At 43.1% G+C, this 26,452-nt stretch overlaps 1 protein-coding gene across 1 annotated transcript in view; it reads left to right on the top strand.

Annotated features, from left to right (window-relative positions):
• Positions 1-26,452, top strand: part of GPC6 (glypican 6) — a 557,279-nt gene that overhangs the window by 342,323 nt on the left and 188,504 nt on the right. The window contains exon 4 of the mRNA XM_083168797.1: positions 3,586-3,751. Within this exon, the coding sequence (XP_083024923.1) occupies positions 3,586-3,751 (166 nt within the window). The remainder of the gene's footprint in view (positions 1-3,585; positions 3,752-26,452) is intronic.

The following is a 26,452-nucleotide window of genomic DNA, read 5'->3' as shown; positions in this document are numbered from 1 at the left end:
AGAAAACAATAATTGAATAACAATTAGAATAATTAATTAATTGTCTGAATTGTAGTTGAAAGGCAAGATTTGCAGGTCCATATATGTGAAGGGTATGCCAGCGTGCACGGACGTACGCTCACTCTCACGAGCGGTGACATAAGCTGAGTTTTCTATTGAAAACAATAGTGACCCGTCCGTACAAGCTGGCGTACGCTCAGATAGCCGCAAGAAGTCGGTGGGAAGACGGACGAGAGACGTCCGTAAACGGTGGCGTACGCTCTGTTGTACGCCAGTTGTCGGAGTCTAAGGGCTGGTCCGTCCGTGTACGTTGGCGTACGCTCAATTGTACGCCACTCCCCTTCAACGTTGTTTCTGGCCGTACGTATGCGGCTGAATTGTGGGTGGACTTAACCCCAACGGCCGCGTACGGAGAGCGTACGTTAATATGGAACGTACGCACGTTTGGCCGCTCCGATCAGAATAACCTCCTTAGTTAGCAAGAGATATTTAATCTCTCGGGGCAGAGATCTGTGCTTACTTTCTAAGCAATCTAGTCAGATTGCTCAGAAAATAGCAAAAATTTGCTTAAGAGTTCTGGTGGGGAGAAAGTCAATTATACTCTTGGTAATTCAGCTGTATGCACTTTAGAATAAATATCTCTAAACAATTAGTTATTAATAAGTACTTTCCTATATAGATCCACTGGGCTGGTTTCTGTCTTTGGCCAATTTTACATACTTTGCTTGAAAAAGTTCTGTTCACAAAGTTAAATGATATTTGCTTCAGACCCTAATGGGGGTATTCAATCCAGTGTCATGACTGTCGGGATGGGCCAATAGCCAGGACCCGGTCCCGTTCTCGAGTGGCTTGTCGTCAGCTTGGCTGGCCAGATTCAATGTCCTGCCTGCCAAGCGCCGAAAAGGGAGCGTGCCGGGAGCTCGACAATTCCCTGCCATTCTCGGCAGAACAGGCCTGACTGCTTGTAAAGTCAGGCCTGTTCTGCCAAGATTCCTGTTCAATGCTGTCAGGGAAGACAGCATTGAATAAGGCCCCGCCACTATTTCCCCCGTCGGGAATAGCGGCGGGAGATTGAATACCCCCCTAAAATGTTTTTGTCTGGCTGAGAACATTATAAATATTTGTTTCCGATAATTTGTAGACTACCTCACTCTCAGTGCCTGTATTTCTGGACTTGGGGCCCCAGATCACGTCTCCATGGGATGTGGTCCCACATAGCTTCCATTGGTGTTAACACAGCAGCACTTCTCACTGCTCTCATCATCAACTCAGACTCCCTTGCCTAACAGCTGTTCACTCTCAACTGTCATCTTCTGACACTGGTCATGTGACCAGCTCCTGACCTCTTAAACAGTTTCAGAGGCTGCTAGGAATTGTCTACCTGAGAAATTACAGACATGTGTGTCACACAATGCACCATGTCAGTCGTACAGTAATACATTGCAGGAACAGGGTATTACACCAATAGCTGTCGACCTACTGACTATCCACCTGATGACCGCATACCTGACTCAGGCCTACTGCCATGTATTGCATACCTCCCAACTTTAAAATTACTCAGGACTGCTGTGTGCCAAAATTTGGGGGCTAGGCCTAGTGGCAACATTGATGATTTGATAGAGATATGAGCAAATGTACACTTAGACCATGCAGATGTCATACTTAATTTTAATTATCAGGTGTGATTTAACCCTTCGACTGCAAACATCTCTGTGAGAGATGTTCAAAATGCCAGCGTCGCTCTCATTTGTTGTATAAATTCAAATGAAAACTGTGTAAAAAAACATATTTTCTATATAAGGTATATATTACAGGTCATTATGATGAATGAAAATGTTTGCTTGGCAATTTTTACACCAATTTTGACAAATTCGTTTGGCACCCAAAGGGTTAAGAATAGGGGTTGATGGTCATATGAATAGAGCAGTGAGCAATTGAATTCTCTGCGATGGGAGCAGTGGCCAATTGAATTATCTGCGATGTGTGGACACTGCATGTGACTGAGCATACAGTATCAACAATGCACATTTTCCCGCTTCCCTTAAGCTGAAGAGCAAAGCTTTCTTTCTCAGCAGTGGCCACATGACTTCCCTAACATTTTATATATTTGTAATGTCTGTGGTAATGGGGGAGATTCTCTAAGAATCTCCGCCCTTCTTCGCCTGTCTTCGCAATTATAATTATCGCATATGTTGTAACATATGAGATAATTATAGCAAAGGACAACTCTTGCGTTAAGAGCTGTCCTTTGCGGTGAGAGTCGCCGGGTCCCAGCAGGTCCCGGCGGCTCCCCCCTCCCTCACACACCCAGCACTGCTGCTGCTGCGCCGGGCTCTCCTCCTCCCTGCACCCGGAAAAGGATCAGTGCAGGGAGGAGGTCACAGGTCCGGGCAGCACAGCTCTGTGCTGCCCGGACACAGGTGAGGGGGGAGGGGGCGATGCGGGGCGGCGGGTGTCCGTGCGGGGCGGCGGGGGGTCGTTGCGGGGCAGCGGAGGTATACGGTAGAAGCCCATTGGCTTCTATGGGGTTAACCCGGCGGGGGATGCTTAGAGCATCCCAAAATGCGGTAAAAACCCTGATAACAGGGTTTTTACCGCATTTCTTATTTAGAGAATCTGTCTCAATGTGTTAAATCAGAAACAGGTGTTAGTAATTTAATGAAAATTATATTAAAAGCATACTTATTGGAAAATAAATAATACAGAATATATTTTGTTCCCCTAGTGGATTTTTACCTATGAAAAAAGAAGCCGGTACACAATTTTAATTTGAGTAATGCTAACTTGAGCGTTTCCACGAGTTACATTTCTTCACATGCTAAACTAAATGTAAATCAAGTGCCTATATTGAACCTGTGCAACGCCATGATTGAAGGTTGCGTACGGGCTAAACATATTTATAAATCCTCAATAAAATCACATTTGTGTAGGTCTAGACACTTTACACCTTGTTGTTCTGACAATATTTATTTTTGTTTTTATATAGCACATACATTTTATTTAGCACCTTAGTTCATGTTGGCAAAAATACAGAGCTACAGTGTGTGGGGTAGGTGAGGAAATAAACAGCAGCATTAGTGAAGTGTGCCAAAATTACAGTTAGGGATTTCATGTGAGCAAGGCAATCTTATATATACTGGGCAGTTGTCCAGGGCCCCACATTTCTAGTGGGCTTCCAGCAAGGGTCGCACAATCAGAATGGCATGGCAGCCCTTGCTACCGGCCTCCTCTGCTGCAGCTGGACAGTAAATGGTTGCCAGTCTGCTGATTTGGGGATGGCTGGAGCTATCCTCCAATCACAGCGCTGACAGCCATTCACTGTATTGAAGCATGTGGTGAGATGGCGCAGGACTGCAGGAGGGGAATATTATGATTTATATAAATTGATTCCCATAAATGGCTGGTGCTAGGAGCCCCAGTGCATTTTGTTGCCCATGACGTACAATTCTGTAAAGATAGTGAAGTCATTAAATATAGTGCCTCAGTGACCAGCATGATTAATTAAAACGTAATCATTTATTCATTATAGACAATTTTCTTATTTTATAATGGCTAATAAATTGCAACATATTTTTGTCTTTACAGCTCAGCCCAAATACAAGATGCATAGAGGCCCTACTGAAGATGCTGTACTGTCCCTACTGTCGTGGATTGCCCACTCTGAAGCCCTGCAACAATTACTGCCTTAATGTGATGAGAGGCTGCTTGGCTAATCAGGCTGATTTGGATATTGAATGGAATCTCTTTATTGGTATGGGAACTGATATGTCTTGTTACTCTATTATACATGGATGAAATTATAGTTATGGAAATGCAATTACCATACCTATATTACTTTTGCAAATGGTTTGATGCTGATTGTGTTTTTTATCTAATCACAGAAGCAAACGTAATTATTACAATTGTATATATGGAACACTTTGAAGTGGTATCTAATCCATCTAATCTGACCTGTAAATCATGTAATGTTGGAGCCCTTAAGATCAATTTTCAGAAACTGTGGTCCCTAAAGGACTTTTATTGACTGTGTGGCACAGGATCAGTCCTGTATACGTTGGAGCATGAACAATTGCTCATTGTGATCATGTACTTCGCTATTAATTATTGACTAAATATTCACTTGTAGTTCAGCCAATAGTTTGTCTTCACAGAAATGGTAAATAAAAACCATTAAAAAAATAAGTTATTTTGGTTTGTTTGCAAGCCCCGTGCATTTGCACGGGGAGAGATGGTGTGCATCTGCGCATGCACAGATGCATTTCTGCGCATGTACAGATGTAGGGTGTGTGCGGCCACGGCAAACAGGGTATTCGCTGGGCGCACGCACCCACAATTTTACCATGGGTATACCCAGTGCTTCATGGGCGTTCCCATGAGAACGCTGGGCGTCCCCATGCAAATCACCCGGTGATGCGGGTAGGGATGGGCGGGCAGCTGACATCACTGGATGTCAGCTGCCCGCCCACTTCCTTCTGAGGGGGTACGCATATCTAAGTAACCCGAGAGTCACTTTAGATATGCGTAAACCTTCACCATCATTGGATGATCACGATGGTGGTTCCCCCTACCCTGCCAATGGATGTTTACGTTAAACATCCATTCACAGCCATTGCCTTTGCCGGGCGGGGTTTGGTGGACCTGCCAGGCAGTGAATTCGCAGCATTGCGAGTCAACCAGAATAACCGCCATACTGTAGTGTGGAAATATGCTTCTGTCTTTAGACAGTACTAGATCCATGATAATATTTCAATAAACTGCATCACAGCAAAGACAGTTGCCCTTATAACAGCATATTACTGAATCTAGGTCACAGTATTCACAACTTTTGTTGAGGTTTAAGGCAAATATTCCCTGAGGCTATACCAAACTGATGGAAGTGATAGACAGCAAAAACAAATCTGTAATGTAAAAAGTCTATTACAGAAATAAAGCATTGGCAGAAATTCTCTATCCTTCACTGATTGTTCCAATTTTATCTAATTGTAACACTATTCAGTCAGAAAACAGGCCTGTTATGACGTGTGTGGTATAAGACACCCACAGTCGATATTCTGTCAGTCATTAGCCCAACGTCGGAATCCCAACTGCGGGGAGTCAGACAGTGGGGGAGAGCACCAAAGCCCCTTGCGGGCTCGCTGTGCTCGCCACGCTGAGTGCACAGTGGCTCGCTACATTCTCCATCTATTTTATTCTCCCTCTACCGGGGTCGTGGACCCCCACAAGGGAGAATAGCCGCTGCCCATCTGTCTGGTTTTTAGCAGTCCGGATTCCGATGTCGGTGTAATGCCTGTTGGAATCCCGACTGCCGGTCAGTCATCCGGCATCCGTTATGACTTTGGGGTCATTTAGCAAAAATGGTAAATATTTTTATATTGCTGGATAATTCCTGTGGGTACGCTGGACCTGATTTAGAGATGGGCACAGTAGCACATTAGCTGCAGATTTAGATGAAACTACGGTGTTAAAATATGTCAATTCTGCAGGAGGGGTCCTGTGTATTTGCAAAGAAATGCATTTGGGGCCTCTCCACACCCATTCATGGGAAAATTCATAACATGTTCCCCAATCCGTGCCACCATTCCACTTGTTTCAATACAGTGATTGGCAGCCTAATGAAAGTCATTCACTGTTTGGCTGCAGTTGGGAGGCATGTAGAGAAGGCTGGACTCTGATTGGTGGATAGCTCCAGCCATCCACTAATCAGCATGCTGGACGCCATTCACTGTCTGGCTGTAGGCTGGGAAGCAGCAAGTGCTGCCTGGTTGCTTTGTTGTGTGTGATTCACAATCATGATGACCAGGCAGCATTCTCTACTGTCTCCTATAAAGCTCAGGAGGCAGATGCCGACAACCTAATCTGCCCGTTTAAAGGTTTTTAGAATTGGGGGGCCCCTGGGCAGCTGCCGATGGAGCCCATGCATTAAGAAGGCCCTGACTCAGGACGGCTGGGCTGTTCAGACTTCCAGGGCCAGCGACGCTGTGTACAAGGACACAGCCACAGCATGCCCAACGGATGTAAAACATTCCCATTTTTGGGAAAGCTGCCCATTCCTTCCTCCCAAACAGCCTGACACCCAGGAGATGGGCAATACAAATCTGTATCATACTTTTATTTCTTCAAGGTACTTTTGACTTTTTATATAAAAATAGTGGACAACCAGTTATTCCCAAATATGTATGGAAGGTTCTAATACCTTGACAGATGCTTGACATTGTGTTGTCGAATGTGTATGCTATTGTTTTTTCTTATCCAATGTTTTACACTGACTGGCTACGTAATGCAGTTAGCATGCCTGTGATCGAGATGCTGGCAGTAGAAATCCCAGCGCCATCACTGGAGTACCAAGTCCTGATCATAAGTATGCATGTCTAAGGGGTAGCCATTGGGGGAATACAAAGTTACATGTCTTTTTTGCTTAACTCACAAATATGAATCATTCCCATTGTGTGTGGAGTTTCTCTGTATAAGGGAAAACTGTACTTTAATAAATGTTATATCTGCCAAACAATGACTGAATACTAAAAAAAAGCTTATATTTTGTCTTATATGTATCTGTTAAACAGGTATGTGACAGGCACCCTTCAGATGCCTGATTGCACTATGTTGGGAAATGTTTTACAGCCCTTGGAACTGCAATGTGTCCTGTGGCTCTGTTCTATTTTCTGTTGAATGTTTAGAACAGTTTAATGGCTGCAAAATTTATATTTTTAACAGCACGGAATAGAAAAAAGTAGATGCCAGGTAAATCTCTGAAGTGCTATTTGAGGTGACAGAAAGCAGTAAATCCTTCAGAAGCAATTCCCCACTGCAGTGATTTGAAAGCAGATAAAAAATTCAGAAAAATAATGTGAAATTACAAAGGATCATTCAAGATCTTACATTTACTTTATTGGTATAAAAGTCGATAATGTTGCTATTATTTATTATCGCACTGCTATCAGCAATCATGTTATAGGATACTCCATGTTTTGCCTGTGATTTTTACAAAAATCTTTGATAATACAGTATTTGCACGGAAAAGCATGATAGTAGCATCTAACTGCTGATTCTAGCAGGAAAAAATTGTTCTATGATGCAATTCAAAATACATAAAAATGATTGGGCCCAATTCAGACCCAATCTCAGGGCTGCTTAAAATCAGAGCCCTGAGATCACATAGCTGCCGCCCCAGCAGTGAAATCCCGCCAATGTGCAAGGCTGCGAACGGCCTTGTGTAAATCTGCTAATCCATTCGCACCCACTCACCATCAAATAATTGACACTGTTTAAACAGCGGGGATAGCCGAAACAAGCAATCCTCGTCGTTTAACCCCTGCGCCGGCCGCTCACCATATTCTACGTTCCGGGGGAATGCTCGCTGTTTCAGTCATTAATGCATTGGAGGCAGGGGGCAGAGACAGTACATTAATGATGCCTTTATGCTGATGTGCAATGATTTCACTGGTTGATCCTGAGTGGGCTCTACCGTGTAGTGCAAGAGATTGGTCATGTCTCCTGACTCCCCCAAACTGGCACATTCTAACTTTTTTCACACAATCCTTTAAGAGGAGAGTAAACTCTGTAAAGCTATGTACTCTCTTAGAAGTTATTGTTTGGTGATTACTCTGTTAAGCGGATAATACCTATCTATAATGCAGAGAAATGAAGAATTCCAGTTATCGGGGATATCATTAAGGACACCATCATTTGTAAGAGCTTCCTCCACGGTCTTGGTTTTCAGTGAGAAGTGCACTGCAAGGGTATTGCAAAGCAGTGCCATCACTATGGGATGCAAGGTATGCTGGCTACTCCCAGATGTCATCCCCTGAGGGGTGGCACCAAAATACCAGCTCCTTTTTAATGACAGGATTCAGGTTAAGCATTGTAACATTATGTGCAACACTCTGCTCCTGTCACATGAGGCCCTGCTCCTCTCATGCCACCATGCTTCTCCATGCACCTGCGAGTGAATATAGTCTGCACCTGGTGCCACTAAATTAAGTGACACCACTGAGTGAGAAGTTGTCACCAAGCAATACACTTTTCTCCAGCGCTCTTCCATTGTTAGTCTTTTACTTTTATCCTTAGTGTCTGCCTTTCCTCGGACATTGGCATGCTACTGACAATGGGTGGCATGCACTAAACAAAAAATGTGGTAAAAACCTAGTTTTCTGGGGGTTTACCTTATTTTGAAATGCACAAAACCCCTCCAGGCGGGGCTCTGCAGCGCTGTGTTACACCAGCGCTAGCCGGGGTCTTCTCTTTGCAGCGCTGCTGTGTCAGGGATCCGAGGCAGATTCCTCCCAGCTAGAGATGTGTCGTCCGCGAATGAACCGAATCTTTTGAACGGATCCCATTCAAGAATGAGTGAACCGCCGATCCCAAAAAAGGTGATCCGTTTCAGTTTCGTTTTCCATTACAATGCATTTTCTTGATCTCGGTGCTGCCACCTGTGGCAGCTGAGATGTACTACCTCTGGATACTGAGTACAGTGCTTTGACTACAAGTGATAGAAAGATTAGCTGCTACTGCCAGGGATGGCCATCGGTGAAGACGCCATCGATGGTTGCCATCGATGGCGATTCTGCACCCAGCCATCGATCAGTATTTTTACTCGGTTATGTATATTCCCCCTTTTTTTAAGTGAGCCGATGACCCATCTAAAAGATCTGTATCTTTCCACCGAGAGATCCGTCGGATCCCAGCTCAGCTTAATGATCCGTTTTGCCCATCTCTACTCCCAGCATTCCCTACAGCCACCAACTACTCTGCACTAGGGTGGTCAATCCCGGGATCGTCGGAATTCCTGGATTTGGCTCCTACACCGCGGGATTTCCAATCCCAAGATTTCGTGATTAGATTGCGCATGCACAGTCTAATGCCATGCATCGTCTGAGCGGGTGCAGTGCAGCTCTGTGCAGCATGATGACATCAGAGGTCATGCTGTGCAGGTAACACAGTTGCCTCGTACTGGAAGCGCTGCCCTCCCGCCTTCAAGATATCCGCCAACCCACCCTGGCTGCATACCTCCCAACAAGACCCATTCCAGGAGGGACAAGATGCTCTGTTCCTGGACTACCATGCTAGTGGCAGTTGCAGGGCTGCAGCACAGTCCAAAATTTAATTAGGAGAGCCCCTCCAACTGCCACCCCAATCACCACAGTCCAGGAATCACTGACAGGTGTGGCTCCCCTATTTAAATTTTGGACAGTGGTGCAATCCCACCTCTGCAACTGCCACTTGCAAGGAAGTCAAGGATCAGAGCATTTTGTCCCTCCTTAAATGGGTCATGTTGGGAGGTATGATCAATGAGTCACTTAGTTATTGGGCCTGATTCAGCTTGGGTTGTAGTTTTCGACAGATTCGCGATACTACAACCTATTGGAGTGGTGCGCTCTGCGACCTTATCCTAGCAACCCCAGCAGCAGCTTTGCACCCCACACTCCTGGTCCCCGCACAAGCCGTCCCCATTGGCTGTGCTCCTTTTTCGTGTGTTTGTTAGACAGCGCACCTTCAGTTCCTTTAAGCGCACCCTTACCTCAGAGAGGAGAATCCCTGCGCTGTGCACCCAGTGACAATAAGTGAGATGGATCCCCTGCTTTGTAGCTTAGTCTGACAAGACTGAGCCATTACAGAGCAGCATGTCCTGGGTCCCAACAGCTAACCCCACTGGGAGTTGCCTGCTAGATAGCGTTGCAGGGCAAGAGCCGTTGTCACCCTCACAGACCCCAGCTATTAGTCTGATTTCAAGCCTATAACAAAGAAGACCCCAATACCCTCAGCGTACACTGCAGCTACAAGGATACGATAAGTACCTGCACCATATACCTGTACCATACTGCCTGATATATATATATATATATATATATATATATATATATACAGTATCTACTTTTCTGCATACCTGCAAGTTAACCCTTTCAGCACCTGTTAACTCTGTGCTCATTACTATTAATAAACCTACATTCCTGGTTAAGCTTCCAAAAACGTATGTCGTCTGACAACACCGCAATCACCGCTATATACTCTGCCAACACAACCCGCTGTGGGGAGTCGCCCAGCTCAGGGCAAGGCCGTCCCACCCTGCAATGCACCCATAACATTTTGCGGGTGTATAATATTTATATTACCATCTGCCCCAAGACTGTGCAGACTAGCTGCGAAACCAGGCACGGGCTGGTCATTTTTTGGGTGGCAGCAGATGAGTGTGATGTCATGTAGTTGCCTTGGCCCATCCATATGCTCCGGACATGCCTGCATTAACTGTAACCATATGCACAGTGGCAGATATAGTAATATTTTGTGCTAGTTGGGATCTGCAGATTGCAATTTCCAATATATATGCATCTTACTTTTTAAAACCATTTATTTTGAAAAAAAAATGCATCATTAAAACTGCAAAACCAATTTCTCATAGAGCAGGAATAACTAATGTCTTGTCTGTCCTTAAACCATACCTCCACACATCTGAAGTAAGGGAAGAAGTACTTTGCGTCGCCAAAGTAGCAGACACAAAATTTTAGCGGTGTGGCCTAGCAGCAAGTAGGAGTGGGCTATACTTGCAAAACTCCCCTGAGGACGTGCCCCATTTTCTCAAAGTGGGGGCTTCTCTGTGAGCTGCTGACCCTGCCCCCAGCCCCTCTGTCTCCGGGAATAGACACTGTCCACAAGCGCACAGTGTCTATTCACAGCAGCTCTGGGCAGGAGGGACTCCCAACTGCTACTCCCATCCACCGCAGGACACTGTTGGCCCTGGGCAGGACGTAGGTCCATCCCAAATAAACTGAATGGTCCCGCGAAAAACCGGGACATTTGGGAGGTATGCTTAAACACTCTATACAGAAATAATATGGCTCTCTAAGTGGTAAATTTACTAAGATGGAAGTTGTATTGTAGAAGGGTTCTTGCCCTTAGCAACCAATAAGATTCTACAATTATTACTACTATTAGTATGGAGAGTGCAGCGAATGTCGACATTCAGGTAAAAAAAAAAATGAAAAACCCCATGTTGACCTTCCCCATGTTGACCTAATGCTTGTGTCGATCTAATGGCCCTGTCGACCTAACCCCATGTCGACCTTCATACATGTCGACCTAATGCTTGTCCACCTAGTTGTTGTCTATCCAATGAGCCATACCCTCAGCCACATATGCATCTTTGTTGCTGTCTGGATACATTCACTATTGCATGCCCACTATCCCATATGCTTAAGTGGTAGAATTTGGGAAAATCTGCATATATGTGTGTGTCCACTTTTCTGGCCAAGCAAACCTGCATTGTACTTACTCTGCATTAGCCCTATGATATCTCAAAAAAAGAACAAAATATAAAAGTGTGAAAACCAAACATAAAACACATGGTTTAGTGTGTCCTTTGGGATTAATGAAGTGACAGGACCAATTACTTCAGCACAAGCAGCATTGTACCTTTGTATAAGTCCTTGTATAAGGCAGTAATTGGAACTTCAATAGCTCCGGGAGAAACAGAGTTAGATGTTCCAGAATATGCAGGTTTATCTGGGTTAAGATGAGAGGGTGACATTTTAGACATCACTGCACCCTCATGAATTGCTGAGGCTAGTGCGGCTGTGAACACTGGTCTGCTTGTAGGTCTAGTCAGTAAATTTAAGCAAAGGTTTAATATGTCCTCTGGGTGAGCATGCACACGTTGAGTTAGCACTATGAAGCTTAAAACATAAACTTACATAAAGTGACTATAACAGAAAATGCTTTATAAAGTTATTAGTATATTCCCTACACCAGGACTGATTGCTGTTGCAATGCAGTCTGTATTTTGCCCAAGAAGAACGCATTGCACATTCATTTGCTTCTATGTAAACTCACTTTGAGAAACATAAAAGCAAATACTGTTTTGCAGACGCATAAGACAATCTCTTATAATGGTAATACTTTTATTTCATTTATACTACTGTATGTTGTTGTTTGACTTATTTCTCATTTATATATTGTTTTATATTCGTTAGTCATCCATTTCTCATTTATATATTGTTTTATATTCGTTAGCATCCAAAGCTTAAGTTTTATTTTTTATTGTGCTGTAAGAGCGAAACCAGTGACTGCAGATTGCCATTAAAAAACATTTTGTGTTCAAAGAAACTTCAAAGAACTAACAACATTTGCATATTGTTCATGATTATGCGGAAGATTAAAACTGCAGAATAGACGTAGCATGGACTTGTTCCTTTTAGTGGGTCTGTGTGTGTTTGTCTTGATTATTATTATTTATTTGTTAACAGGCGCTTACAGGCAGATGTAACATGTGCAGAGAATGTTAGATTTGGGTGGGCTGTGTTCAAACTGAAATTTAAGTTGCAGTGTAAAAATAATAGTATTTACCCTGTACAAAAACAAGATAACTTACCCAAATCTAACTCTTTGAGCATGTTAGATTTGCCCAACTGAGAAAATTTTTGATTTTGCGATAACGTGTGAATCAGACCCAATATCCTTAAACCTGGACTATAATTGCAGAATTTGGGAAACTCTATGGTATGTTTCCTGCATACATATAGTGACTGAAAAGTAACAATATTAGCATTAGCAGACTACTACAGGAACTCAAAATCAACCTCACATGAAGTACATTAGGCCCATTCCAGGTTCTCAGGGCCTATAACCTATGATTGAACTAATTAAGTTTCACCTGTGCAAAGCCATACTTTCCAACAGGGGTACTGAGTGAACCCTCAGTGGGCCTCACTGCCTCCTCTCCAACCTCCTCCTTTAGGGATCAATTTCCAGATAGTGCACTTTAATTATACAGTATGTTATACATATGTTACAGTTCATTGCTCTTATTAATCTGGTACATCATCATGCATGTACTAGTAGTATTTACTATTTATGAAGGAGCCCAGACAATGCAGTAATGATAGCCAAGCCTGTAAGAATGGTCCCCTGCTAATGTATTTCCCCTGTGGGCCCTTCAAGATCCAGTCCAACACTGCACCTGTGTTAGTGAAGGGCTGTAAGGATAGCATTCATTCTCTCACTGCCTCGGGGAAAGGGGACCACAGAGTCTCTGGGTGGGATGTACTAACGGGAAAATGCGGTAAAACACCCGTTTTACCGAATTTTCCTATGTATCAATACCCGTCCGCAGCGTTTTCGCTAGGCAGGGTATCGCCACCCTCTGGGTGGCGATACCCTATAGAAGCCTATGGGCTTCTTTCGCCGTCCGACGTCCGCGCGCCCACCCCCTCCCGTCCTCCTGTGATCATCTCCTCCCCCTGGTGTCACAGCCGGCAGGACATCCGGCTTCAGGGGGGAGGAGGAGACACAGGGGGACGCTGGCAGCCGCCGGGAGGTGACGGAGACCCCCGCAGCCAACATCACAGGTATCGCGGGGGTCTCCGTTACCGCAGCCCGATGCTGGCCGCATATGTTAGTACATATGCGGTAGCATCGCGGCGGCTGCCTTGCGAAGGGCGGAGATGTATGTTGATACATCCCGCCCTGAGTGAGAGAAACCTACTACTTGGAACAAATGAGCTCAACTTGATGAACCTTTCAAATGTGTTTGTAGTTTATACTCAAGAACATTTTCTGTTTCATTATCGGACAGGCAAGATGTTTTATTTTATTTTCCTGCTTAATATAACTAAGGATAGTTGCACCAGTAACCTTGGACTTGAGTGATGTATTGCTGTTCACTATCTCAGGAGATAGTAACTTTTCCTGTAACCAGTAATGCAAGATTGGCGTTACGGACCCAGTACGGCAAGTCATTAACAATGCTATCAGCCAGTATCATCTTAAAGTGACTATTAGTGTATACTGCACAACTGAGCAAATCCATTGAAAGCTCCTCCCATTTAGCCAGGGGCCGGGACTGCTGGGAGCATGACACCAACATGCTCTTGCCCTGACATGAAGAAGAGCCTGCTGTGTACTTTCTGCAGTGCTTGCCTGGCCGCACTGTCCACTGGCTTATACTGACTGAGAAGGCAAAGGCTGGGGTGAACTGGGGAGGCTGAGTAATACAGAATGCATGGAAAGAGGCAGAATGAACAAGGTGGGCTGTTAGACACAGAGTGAAGTGAGAGGGCCTCTTAGTACATGTGCATCTGGGAAAACTTTATAAATGTTATCAATCATTTTCCAATATTTAAATTACTGTGTATGAGATTAAAATACATTCACTGTAATATACACTGTTCTAGATGACTCCAAAACATCATGTCATTATATACTATTTCATTATATTACATCTATAGTTGGAGAAACATGCAACAGTTGGAGAAACATTTTTTTTTTGCTTATTATAAAATAGTTGTACAAATAGTTTCTGTTTTGATTTAGAATATAATTGTGACCTGTTGCTGAACTTCCTATGGCATGCCCAAGGGTTCCACTGGTTCCCACTAATAGGCACTAAAGTTCTGAGAAGTTTCTTTCTGCCCACCATATTGGCCTAATCCATCAGGCGCGGCTTATGTGTCTACACCAATGTTACTGATAACTCACTTAAGAACAACTTCTGGGCCTTACGATGCTGATCACTCATGTTGGATGGCACGGTTTATGAGGTTTCTATACTCTTTGGGAATATGTTTGCCTCCTGGCGTGCCTTTATTAGAACAGAAAAATATCTCTTTTAAGAGTGAAAGAAAGTACAGTAACAACTTTTGAGAAGAGAAGACATTCACAAGTTCATAGCAAGCGATTTCCATACAAAGCCAGAAAGGTTCATAAAATTCCCTGCGGCTATGAATTGTGGATGCAAAATAGCTACATTATCTGTCCTTTCAGTGGTTTATACAGGTCATTTAAACACTTAAGGTCTTTAATGAATGCACATAAGGCAAATGTGCAGAGCTATTAATGCCAAAACATATTTAATCTGAGAAAGAAATCTTCCTTTATAGAGTCAATCCTTCAAGATTGCTATATTAACCCTTTCTGCTCAGTTTGATCATAAAGATTCTTTGTATATGTAGGATACATTTTCTGAAGGACAGGAACCTCTCAAAACAAAAGTTTTTAGGAGTCATTCTTGTACAGTATTTGCCAACGTTTGCTTGTATTTGTCAATACTTATACTTAATAAAAGCGCAAGCGTCTCACACACTTGCGCGTCCCAGTAACACTGCGGTGGGGAGCGGATTCCCTGGCCGTGTCCGCTTCAGCGAGACGGGGAGGGTTAGGGGGGTGCGGGCAGCTACAAGGGAGCAGTGGAGAGGAGGGCTGCGGTAGGCTCTGTCAGAATGGGGCACGCGAACGGTGGCATAAGGTGATTCTAATCAGGAGCAATTCTAATGAGAGCTGCTCCATCTGTACATCTGGTCCAGAGTAAGATTGGAGGGAGGCTGTACCAGAGGTAGAGCTACAGTGCTATTCCGTAGTATGGAAACCTGGAAGAATTTGCCAATGGAAGCTGGTGGAGGGAAGAGTGTGTAGGAGCAGAATACATACAATTTTATATATTATATGGATTATTTTAGTTCACCTGTTCACATAAATGTAGTTTTTTTTTCTACTTAGGATAAATGTGACATTGCTACTGAAGGCTTTTGTTGTATTCTCAGGGTCAGCTTGAATAAAATGTCCCAGGTATGACAATTATGAATAGAGCTGTGATTTCCTTTGTTTAATTTCAATGAAAAAGTAAAGTTTGAAGAACCATAGAGCACTTGCTGGGAACTGTGCTTCCATCTCTTACACTGATCTTATTTCATGACTTCACTAAGGCCCTTATTCTGAACTGAGCGGTACGGCCCGCGTGCGGCCGTACCGCCGATGTTTTCACTCTGCACATGCGCAGAGGTCAATCTGCGCATGTGCAGGCGAAATCGACGCACATAAAGTTTCTACGCCGCAAAGGGGGCGTATAGGGGCGTGAGGGGCTTCATACCCTCATTTCCCTATGCATACGCCCCGCGTTTCATGGGCGTTCCCATGCAAACGCGGGGCGTATGCATGGTAATGAGGCTATGACGCCAGTGATGGGGGCGGAAAGCTGACATCGCCGGATGTCAGTTCTCCGCCCCCATACAAGCTTTCACACGGACGATTGTCCGTGTGGTCTCAGCTTGCGGGAGCTGGTGGGGCGTGCGGCCCTGCCTTCGATGGTCGCCGACCATCGAATGCAGGGGGCAGCTCCCACCATGGTGGAGGCGTACGCCCCACCATTTTCATGCGGATCGCCAGCCGTCCGTGTACGGACGGCCGTGGCGATCCGTATTGTGGGCGGGGATTGGTTTGTGCGGCCGGAGCACCGTATGCGGCTCCGGCCGCACAGATCTGAATAAGGGCCTAAGTCTGTACTGCATGCCTTCCAGAAAAAAAAAAAATGTGCAGCCTCAACTCATCCATACAGGTAATTGCAATAAAACATGATAGAAGTTAATTACTTTTGAGTGCAAAACAATGATCAGAAGCACAAAATTATAAATCATTTTGACTAATTATCACAATTAGAGAGAAAAAAGTAATTAGCTTACTGGATAAATGAGTCAACATTCAGTGGGAAGAATTTTGTCAACTCGAACCACAGTAAATATTCATAAATTCATAATGTATTCATATACAGTTAGAACCTATGCACAAAAAAATAAATAAAGCTGCATCACTCTTAGAATACTGTTTAACAGATGGTATTATGTCTTGCTTATTTATTTATTTATTTATTTATTAACAGTTTCTTATATATCGCAGCATATTCCGTTGCGCTTTACATAGGGGACAGTGATACAACAAAACAGGGTATTTACAGACAGTCAAAATGTAGGAGGGGCCTGCTCGCAAGCTTACAATCTATAGGGAAATAGGCATTGATACATAAGGATAGATACTGTATTCTTTATTGCATCGATTCCACCAGAACGCAAGGTTCTATGACTGGTTCTGGAATTTGATAAGCTTGCCTGAAGAGATGAGTTTTTAGGGAACGCTTATAGGTTTGGAGACTGGAGGAGAGTCTTATTGGGTTTGTGAGGGCATTCCACAGAGTGGGTGCAGCCCAAAGAAAGTCCTGCAGTCGGGAATGGGAGCGAGTAATGAGTGTGGATGAGAGACGCAGATCTTGGGAGGAGCGTAGAAGTCGTGTTGGATGATTTTTTGAGATAAGAGAAGATATGTATGTTGGTGTAGTTTGGTTTATGGCTTTGTGTGTAAGTAAAATAATTTTGTATTGAATATGGTAGAATACAGGTAACCAGTGAAGTGACTGACAGAGTAGCTTTGCAGACGATGAACGTCTGGCAAGGAAGATTAGCCTTGCAGCTGCATTCATAATGGACTGTAGTGGTGAGAGTCTGTATTGGGGAAGGCCAATAAGGAGACTATTGCAATAATCAATGCGTGAGATGATGAGAGCATGGATTAGAGTTTTTGCAGTGTCTTGTGTAAGGTAAGGGCGAATTTTAAATATGTTTTTTTTAGGTGCATGTGGCATGATTTTGAGACAGATTGAATGTGGGGTACAAAGGAAAGTTCTGAGTCAAGGATAACACCTAGGCAGCGAGCTTGAGAGGTAGGAGTGATTGTCATCTTCTCAACAGCGATAGAGATATCAGGTTGGTAACTACTATTTATTGGCGGAAATATAATTAATTCTGTTTTTGAGATATTAAGTTTGAGGTGGTGAGATGACATCCAGGATGAAACAGCAGAAAGGCATTCAGAGACACGGCTCAATACAGATTGGGACAGGTCCGGGGAGGATAGGTAGAGCTGAGTATCATCGGCATATAGATGATACTGAAATCCAAAGGAGCTGATTAGTTTGCCAAGAGATGAGGTATAGATTGAGAAAAGCAGGGGACCTAAAACTGAACCCTGAGGTACTCCAACTGAAAGAGGTAGCGAAGAGGAGGTAGAATCAGAGAAACGAACACTAAAGGAGCGGTTAGAGAGGTAGGATGAGAACCAAGAGAGGGCTGTGTCTTTAAGACCTATGGATTGTAGTGTTTGTATGAGAAGTGTGTGGTCAACAGTGTCAAAAGCAGCAGAGAGATCTAGAAGAATTAGTAGTGAGTAGTGGCCTTTAGACTTAGCAGTGACCAGATCATTCACAACTTTAGTCAGTGCTGTCTCTGTGGAGTGTTGGGCAAGAAAGCCTGACTTATGCGGGTCCATTAAGTTGTGCGAGTTAAGAAAGTGTGTGAGACGAGTATAAGCAAGTAGTTTGGAGGTGCATGGAAGTTGAGAAATGGGACGGTAGTTTGAAAATACTAAGGGGCCTAGTCATCATCTTTAACCCTCTGAGTGCCAACATCTATGTGCAAAATATCAGCCAAAAATGCTAGCATCGCTCACATTTGTTATATAAATTCAAATAACAAAATGTGTATACACAATGATGAATGATGAATGATAAATGATGAATACAAGTGTTTGCTTGGCAATTTTCACACCAATTTTGACAAATTCACTTGGCATTCAAGGGTTAAAGGCAGTGGCGGCTCATACCTTTTGGAGGGCTGTCGCTGGCAAATCCCACCACCCCACCCCCCTGTTGCTGCCGCTGTAGCTCCTCCTCCTGGTCCCTGCCACACAGAGCGTTATCGGCGCCTGTACTATGATGCCAGGTGCCAGAACTGCCGCATGTGCAGTACATACCTCTGTACTGCACATGCTGCCAGCTTCTATGGGCTTTTTAACAACAGCCCATAGAAGGGAAGCATCCCCCCCCCCGCCGCAGTGTTAATTTTCCGTCGCATTTTGGGGGAGGGGGCAGGGCTAAGGGTGCAAATTACTTGATGAGGTCTACACCAGGCCCCGCTCCCCCAAAGTGCTACTGACAGTCGCCTCTCTGGGCTTTCACCCTTAGAGGAGACTTAAAAAGTAGCTAACCCTGCGGTAGCCTGAGATAAGTAACACTGCTAATTTACCACCAGAGCTTGGGATATAGGGGGTTATTTAGACCTGATCGCAAAGCACATTTAGCAAATGGGCAAAACCATGTACACTGCATGTGCAGAGAGAGTTAGATTTGGGTGGGGTGAGTTCAAACTGGAATCTACAACTACCATGTAAAAATAAAGTAGCCAGTATTTGCCCTGCACAGAAACAAAGCAAAAACAAATTTTGCTCTGGGAACTGGCAATTGCATGATTCAACCCCGTCCATAAATTGCATTTTCAGGCAAATTGTAGACAAATTTCACTTTTAGCATTGATCTAAATAGATGGATTCCTATTTTGTAAAAATGTTGACATTGATGTTCATGCTTTTCTTATTGATCATAGACTATTATCTGTGATATATTTCTGTTCTTTACTGGATAGATTTTTTATAAAACATTTTTCAGAAATGAATAAGAATTATAAATATTTTATATATTACACCTTATTTCTCTTTTAAAATCACACAGCACAGCATAAAATGAAATTAGCAGCATTAAAGATATATTAGGTACACAGTTATTATTTTTTTAGTGTCCTTAAGTGCCAATGTTTCAACTTTGGAAACACATTAGCATTCATTCACGTTCATTATTGACATTCTACGCAACCCATTTTTAGTTTTACAATAAATTATAATGTGTTCCTACTTCCTAATCACATGAACATTTTATTGTGAATCATGTAAGAATTCAAAGATTTAAATGTCTACAGTATTTTCTCATTCAACAATATTCTTAAAATGTACTGTGAAATATAATTGATTGTTGAAACACATTTCATAATTCTTAAAATGGAAAAATTAAATGGTCTTTCATATTTCCTTTTAGCTGTCTGCAATTACAAAAAATAAATAAAAATATTCAGGAGAGTCTATTTGTAATAGCAGACAGGCTGCCATTTGGGATGGGATTTAAAGGTAATTGTTTGAAGAGTGGTGAATCAGATTAGCATAGATGAACACATGAAATACAAATTGTGAAGTGTTTGAGAGTTACTGTTCATCATACTAATACATCTCTTAGAGTGCATATATAAAGAACATACTTCTAATGCATGCATGATATTGTACCAGATTAATAACAACAAAGCATTGAAGTAAATACACAAGGTAATATTTGATTTAAGTGTCTGGAACCTGATCCCTTGATGAGGATATTTTTTTCCAGTATCACTATGGGCCAGTCCAACCCTGGGGTCAGTAGCTGTTTAGCCTATCATAACTGGCCAGTGTAGGAAGCACAAGTGATTAGCTGGGTACCTACTTATCAGGGGCATAACTAGATATATGTATGCCCCATTGCAAAGGTTTGTAAGGGCCCCCTATTTAGCAACTGATAGTGATAAATGTATGTAAAACATATTACGTCTTAGATAGTAAAGATAGGCCCCCTTCAGCTCTGGGCCCCATAGCAGCGGCACTCCTTGCACCTTTGGTATTTACGCCCTTGCAGAGGCGTAGCTAGGGTGGCGCCGGCAGAGCTTGTGCTCCGGGCGCCAACTGTTTGCAGGGCGCCCCCTGCTGTGGCCAGCTTAAGGCGAGATTTACTAACTACTGCAGTCGCGGAAAGTGTCCTTCTCCGCGATCATTTGCATACCTTACCACCTCCTCCCCACCCGTGCTGTCTGTCTGCAGGTCCCCGTCTGCAGCGTCTCTACTACTACCGCCTCCTCTCTGCAGCGTGCCAGTCTGCTGCCGCCATGTATCGCGCGTGCCGCATGCACAGACGTCCTGAACTCCAGACATGCGCAATCTGGCCCTAAGCTTGACATGGACTTACTAGACCCCTCTCGTGTGCCAGACATGTCACATCGCACACGGCAGCAGCAGACTGGCCCGCTGCGGAGAGGAGACGGTAGCAGAGACACTGCCTTGACTATAGAGGACTTGCAGCCAGTCAGCGCAGGCAGTGGGGAGGCGGTAAGGTATGGAAACACAAAAATCCGGAGAAGGACACTTTCCGCGGTGGCAGCAGTAAGTACAGGGGGTGCTAGTGGTGCACAGGCACCTCCTAATGGCACCCCCCACACGATTGAACGGGGGGGGAGATGGAGCCGTCACATGAGTGGATATTTATTTTGTATGAGAGTCACCTTTCAAATAGGGGTGACAGTGTTCATATATGTGTTTTAACATAAAGAACTACATGTCCCAGCATATTCAGTGCCCTGGGAATGTTTCACCATATGTAGTTTTATGGGCAAGCGTTATTTCCAAACAGGATCTATTAAGAGCTGTTAACAGTTTTTTTGTATGTGTGTGTGGTGTGTGTGTGGTGTGTGTGTGGGGGGGGGAGCATAGAGAGAGAGAGAGCAGGGCACCAAATTACTTGTTTGCCCCAGGCGCCGGGGCGGGTGCAAAGCATGCCCTTGCTCCGGGCACCGTGGCACCTAGCTACAGCGCTGCGCCCTTGCTATTTATCATAGTAGGAGATGTATCAAACACTTGTAAAGAGTACAAGTGGAGAAGCTATACATAGCAACCACAAATAATCTGCTAAGCAGTTAGAAAGTTGAAAATAACCATGTCAACATTCATGTTTACAACATGAGGTTGACATTAGACTTTCTATATGGTTCAAAATATCAACAGGTACCATGTTGATATCCTCAGAGTGTCAACATGTTCTCATGGTCAACATCTGAACTGTCACCATGTGAAATATGAACAGTCTGAGGATGCCACTGGTTAAAGTTATGCAGTACAGGGGGCTGTTCAGCATGGGGAAGTAAAGGTTAGGCTGTGGTGGGGGGAGTTAGACACTAGGAGTAGGGTTAAGAGTACTGATTAGGATTAGGAATGTAGGGGAAAATATGGGAAGGATTAAGCTGAGACATTGCTGCTTAAGCCAATCCTTGACTGCTGGGACTTGAAAGAAGTTGCTGGAGCCAATTTATACACTGCTATTGGTAGGACAAAATGTATTATGTTAATATATCATCAATGTAGACACAATAAATGTCAACATGGTCACTATGGACATGCTGCATGTCGACAGTTTAACCATTTTGAAATTTTCTTGATAATATAATGAATGTCAACACAACTTTTAATATCTTACTTGTCAATATCAGTAATCCGTTATGTCAGGCGGTAGAGCTAGCCTTAGCTGAATATTTTTTTATGTGTGTGTGTGTGATATGGATTCCACATTTGAAGTTCCCTGCTCTGCGAAGCATTGGAGAAAGCCAAGGAGTCTTGGAGAGTGTGAGAATGACCTAGTACAAGCCTTGGTCATACATGTACACATTGGTTTCCATATGCACTGGGTAGTGTATGTTATACAGTGTAAATGTATACTATAGATAGTCTTTATTATAAGCTGTCTAAAATACAAAGTCAGTCAGGAAAATATTAAACATCCCATTATATATATATATATATATATATATATATATATATATATATACTTGTAATGTGGCCAGGCACAACCTCCAAATAGGTTGCTGGTTGGGTGCCTTCGTCAGCAATAATGTTGACTTCTTTGGGATAGAGACGCGGCACTGCAAACTTGTAAACTTGCGTTTTTCTTTATTGAGACATACAGCAATGTTTTAATGCAGGTGCATTATCATCAGGCTCAACATATACATCACATCTACCCTCTTAAATACTCCCAGGTGTACCTTACGCTGGGAGAACGGTAACACAAACCACCCCCCCCCCTACGTAACAGCGTGTAGCAACCGGCCCGTCAATCAGAGTTACCCTGTTGTCAAGGGGCTCTGAAGTGGGCTGGTTAACCCCTATCGTGCAAAATACCATACAAAAAGCAAATATATAGAACATACAAAATACATGAATAAGGAATATACAAATATGTCAAGGATCACATGGATTCAATCCAAATGTATATACAATAAGGGGAGCATATCAGGAAAACCCGAGTATCTACCCCAATAACGTGAATAACATACAATTACACATCAAGAAATAGCAAATGAACACATTAGTCTAAAATTGGTCGGACAGAATCTTAAATATACCAAATAAAAATATCAGTAGTTCACATTAGAACATTAATACCTGAGTGTTCATTTAGACCTTTCGGTGAAAGGGTACCAAGTTTAGCGATCCAGCGGGCTTCGCATCTCAGTAACTGAAGTCCCCTGTTCCCCCCACGTATGGAGGCGGGGATGTGATCTATCATTCTGTATTTGAGGGATGCCAAGCTATGTTTTGCCGACACAAAGTGTCGTGAAACGGGCTGGTCGCTAGTGCCTTTCAATAGAGCTTTACGTATTGCTGACCTGTGGGCCGTCATCCTTTCTTTGAAAAGGTGTTCCGTTTTGCCTATGTAGGACAACCCACAGGGGCAAATAATTTGATAAACTGTGAATGGAGTGTTGCATGTCAACAAATGTCAACAAATGTCTAATAGGGATGGGGCGTCCCGTATGAGGATGATTAAATGAGGACCCTGGTATCAGGGTTGTCCTACATAGGCACCCCTGATGAAAACCAGAACCCCTGGTTGAAACGGCTGTTGGGTCAGCTGTGCGCAATGTTTGTATAAAGATGCCTGCATTGTAAATACAATATTCTTTCTTCATCCACAAACGAGTGCTGGTCCCTTCTTGCTTTGTCTGCCTGCTACGGAGATTGGGTGAGTGAGTATATATATATATATATATATATATATATATATATATATATATATAACAAGGTTGCGGGATCGGCACTCGGCAAATAAATGTACAGGTAGACTCAAGTAATTTGAGTCTACCTGTACATTTATTTGCCGAGTGCTGCTCCCGCAACCTTGTTTTCTACATATGTACTCTCTGGTGAGAGTTACCAGTGAAGGCACCGGCTAAAGTTTACTCTCCAAGTGAGTGTGCTGCCACGCTGGGAATATATATATATATATGCGTCCAAAAGGAAGGAACTCCACAACCAATTGTTAAAGCAGCACCCCACCCATATAAATAGCTGTAGCATCCAGGTATTTACACAGGTATTTATACGGGTGGGATTGGGGGGGTGCTTGTTTGGTTCCCACTGCTGTAGTGCTATTATTGTTCTATACCCTGAGGACTGGGCACAGTTCCCAAAAGTACTCGGTATTTTCAATACAGTTATACTGCTTTAAACTTTGGTTGTGGATTGCCTTCCTTTTGGATGCCTGTACTTGAAGTGCACCTGACCTGGCTGAGGAAGCTCTTGGAGTGCCGGCATATTACAAGTATATATACAATTGTAAAGCGTAACCGAATCTGCTGCGCTATATATAAAAAAATGTATATATATATATACATATATATATATATATACTGGACAGCTGAGAGGGGGGGTGGAGTGGGTACTAATTCCCTGGGCTCGGTCTTGCTGGACCACCCCCCCCCCTTTCTCCTCTGTCCCTCCCGGGCAGCAGCACACACCTCTATAGCATGTGCTGTGCTGACAGCAGGCTCAGCATGAGCATCTCGTTGACAGCATGAGAGCACATGCTGAGCCTGTTGTCTGCACAGCACATGCTGTAGGTGTGTGCTGCTGCTGAAGGAAAGGGGGCCACACCTCCCACGCTTAGGCCAAGCCCCGTTAATTTTACCGGGGCCCGGTATACCTCTCGGCTGCCCTATATATATATATATATATATATATATATATATATATAACCTGAGGACAATTTGAAAAATAAATTGAAACGTTGCTGCTTTAATCAGTTGGCAAGCTTTATTCATTGGAAGAATAGCCACTAGTGCCCCACCGCAAGTCTCCTATATATATATATATATATATATATATATATATATATATATATATATATATATATATATATATATATATAGCATGTGGAGTCAGCGGCAGCACTCGGGACTTATATGGAAAAGATTACACTGGAGACGTCCTAATTAGTTCAATGTTTCAATGCCTGCAGCGTTTTTATCAAGAACAGCAAGTAAAAAACAAAGTGATAAACTCACCATTTATCATGACCAGGTCCTACCACCTTCCTGCTTCCCAGAGAGGTCCCGGGTCGCCCGGAAGTGATGTCACCCGGCTGCCTCCGTTGCCCAGCAACCTGTGTGTATATACAACAATCATGTGAAACATATCATATCTGGGTCATAACAAACGTTATTACTGTGCTGGCCATCCAGTGTCTACATCCAATAAAAACATTGTACAATGTGCGTAGTGCAATTTTTCTTAGATAAAATGTTAAGTGCATGGCTGCATATAAAGATAGCTAAAAAACATCTAGGCGCTGATATGTACACCACATTCAAATAAGACAGCGCTGTAATCATAAAATGTATCAGTGACAAATTAAACAATAAACAACAATGTGAAACCCTGTGCTATCCTATATAAATGCTGTAGATGTTTTTATTATATTTAATTTTTCATGAACCTTTTGCTCTAAAAGTTATTTTAGCGGTAGGTTATGGTTGTAATTAACCCTCTCATCCACTAATTGTTGATTTTACTTTCTATGTCTCCCTATTCCATAATATTTGTATTTTAGAAATGTTCCCTTGTTTAATATTATCTTCTATATATTTAAGGTTTTTAGTAATTTCTTAATATTAAATAGGGCTCATAGAAGATGACTAATTAAGGTGCCTACCTAGCCGAGCCTCAACATTATGTGTACAGGATGTTATCCTCATCTATACATTGAGTGTGAGAAAAATATTTCAATAATCAAGCTATAACTGAAACCCTCATTGATGGAACTACTAAGGGATATGGGCTACTACAGTATTACTATTTTAGTCACTGTTATAAAAAACAGTGAAGCTCCATTCGTTGAGGCCCTTCGGGGCTAATGTGCCTAACCTAAAAATCCAAGATGCTTCTAATTGTACAAGCTTCTTGCCTCTGTCACCTCCCCGTACCCAAGGGGGTAAGTGATCTATGATCCTGTACCTGATGGCCGAAACATTGTGCCTCGTCTGGGCAAAATGTCTGGCCACCGGTTGTTCGCTGTTGCCTTTGTTAATCACTGCCTTTATGGCTGAACGGTGTAACCCCATTCTTTCGCAAAACTGTCGTTCTGTCTTTCCTACATAAAATAGTGAATAGGGACATGAGATTATATATATGACGCCGACTCCACATGCTAGTTATTGCTGCCTACTTTGTTTGGTGGGCAGTGTTTGGGGAAGTCACCAGGCAAGAAATCTTTAGTTCTGGAGTGCCAGGGTTTACCGATTACTATATATATATATATATATATATATATATATATATATATATATATATATATATATATATATATATATAGAGAGAGATATAGAGAAATGGGCACTCACCAAGGTCTTAAATTCAGCAAACAAATTTATTCATGAAATGAAAGTACATCCGACGTGACGTGACGTTTCGATCAAAGGATCGTCATCAGGAGAATATCAGCATAAATAACAAGTATCATACCCAACCAATAGGCAACCTGGTATCCATCCATGGAGGAGATACAACTGTATAGCCTCGCCGGGCCAGTTTAAATACCATCTCACCGGAAGTGATCACCGCACTTCCTGGTGCAACATCAAAATTGGTACCATCGTAAGTTAAGGGCATATAAATAAAGTTCAGGCAATTTACCAACTTGGAAAATGAACATAAGCAAAGCGACTAGTACCAGAATGTGATAACT

This window comes from Crinia signifera, chromosome 2 (assembly GCF_055691185.1).
Source record: "Crinia signifera chromosome 2, ASM5569118v1, whole genome shotgun sequence".
In the NCBI taxonomy this organism is placed as follows: domain Eukaryota; kingdom Metazoa; phylum Chordata; class Amphibia; order Anura; family Myobatrachidae; genus Crinia; species Crinia signifera.
Note: the sequence above shows the minus strand (reverse complement) of the source record. Positions and strands in the feature narration are given on the sequence as shown.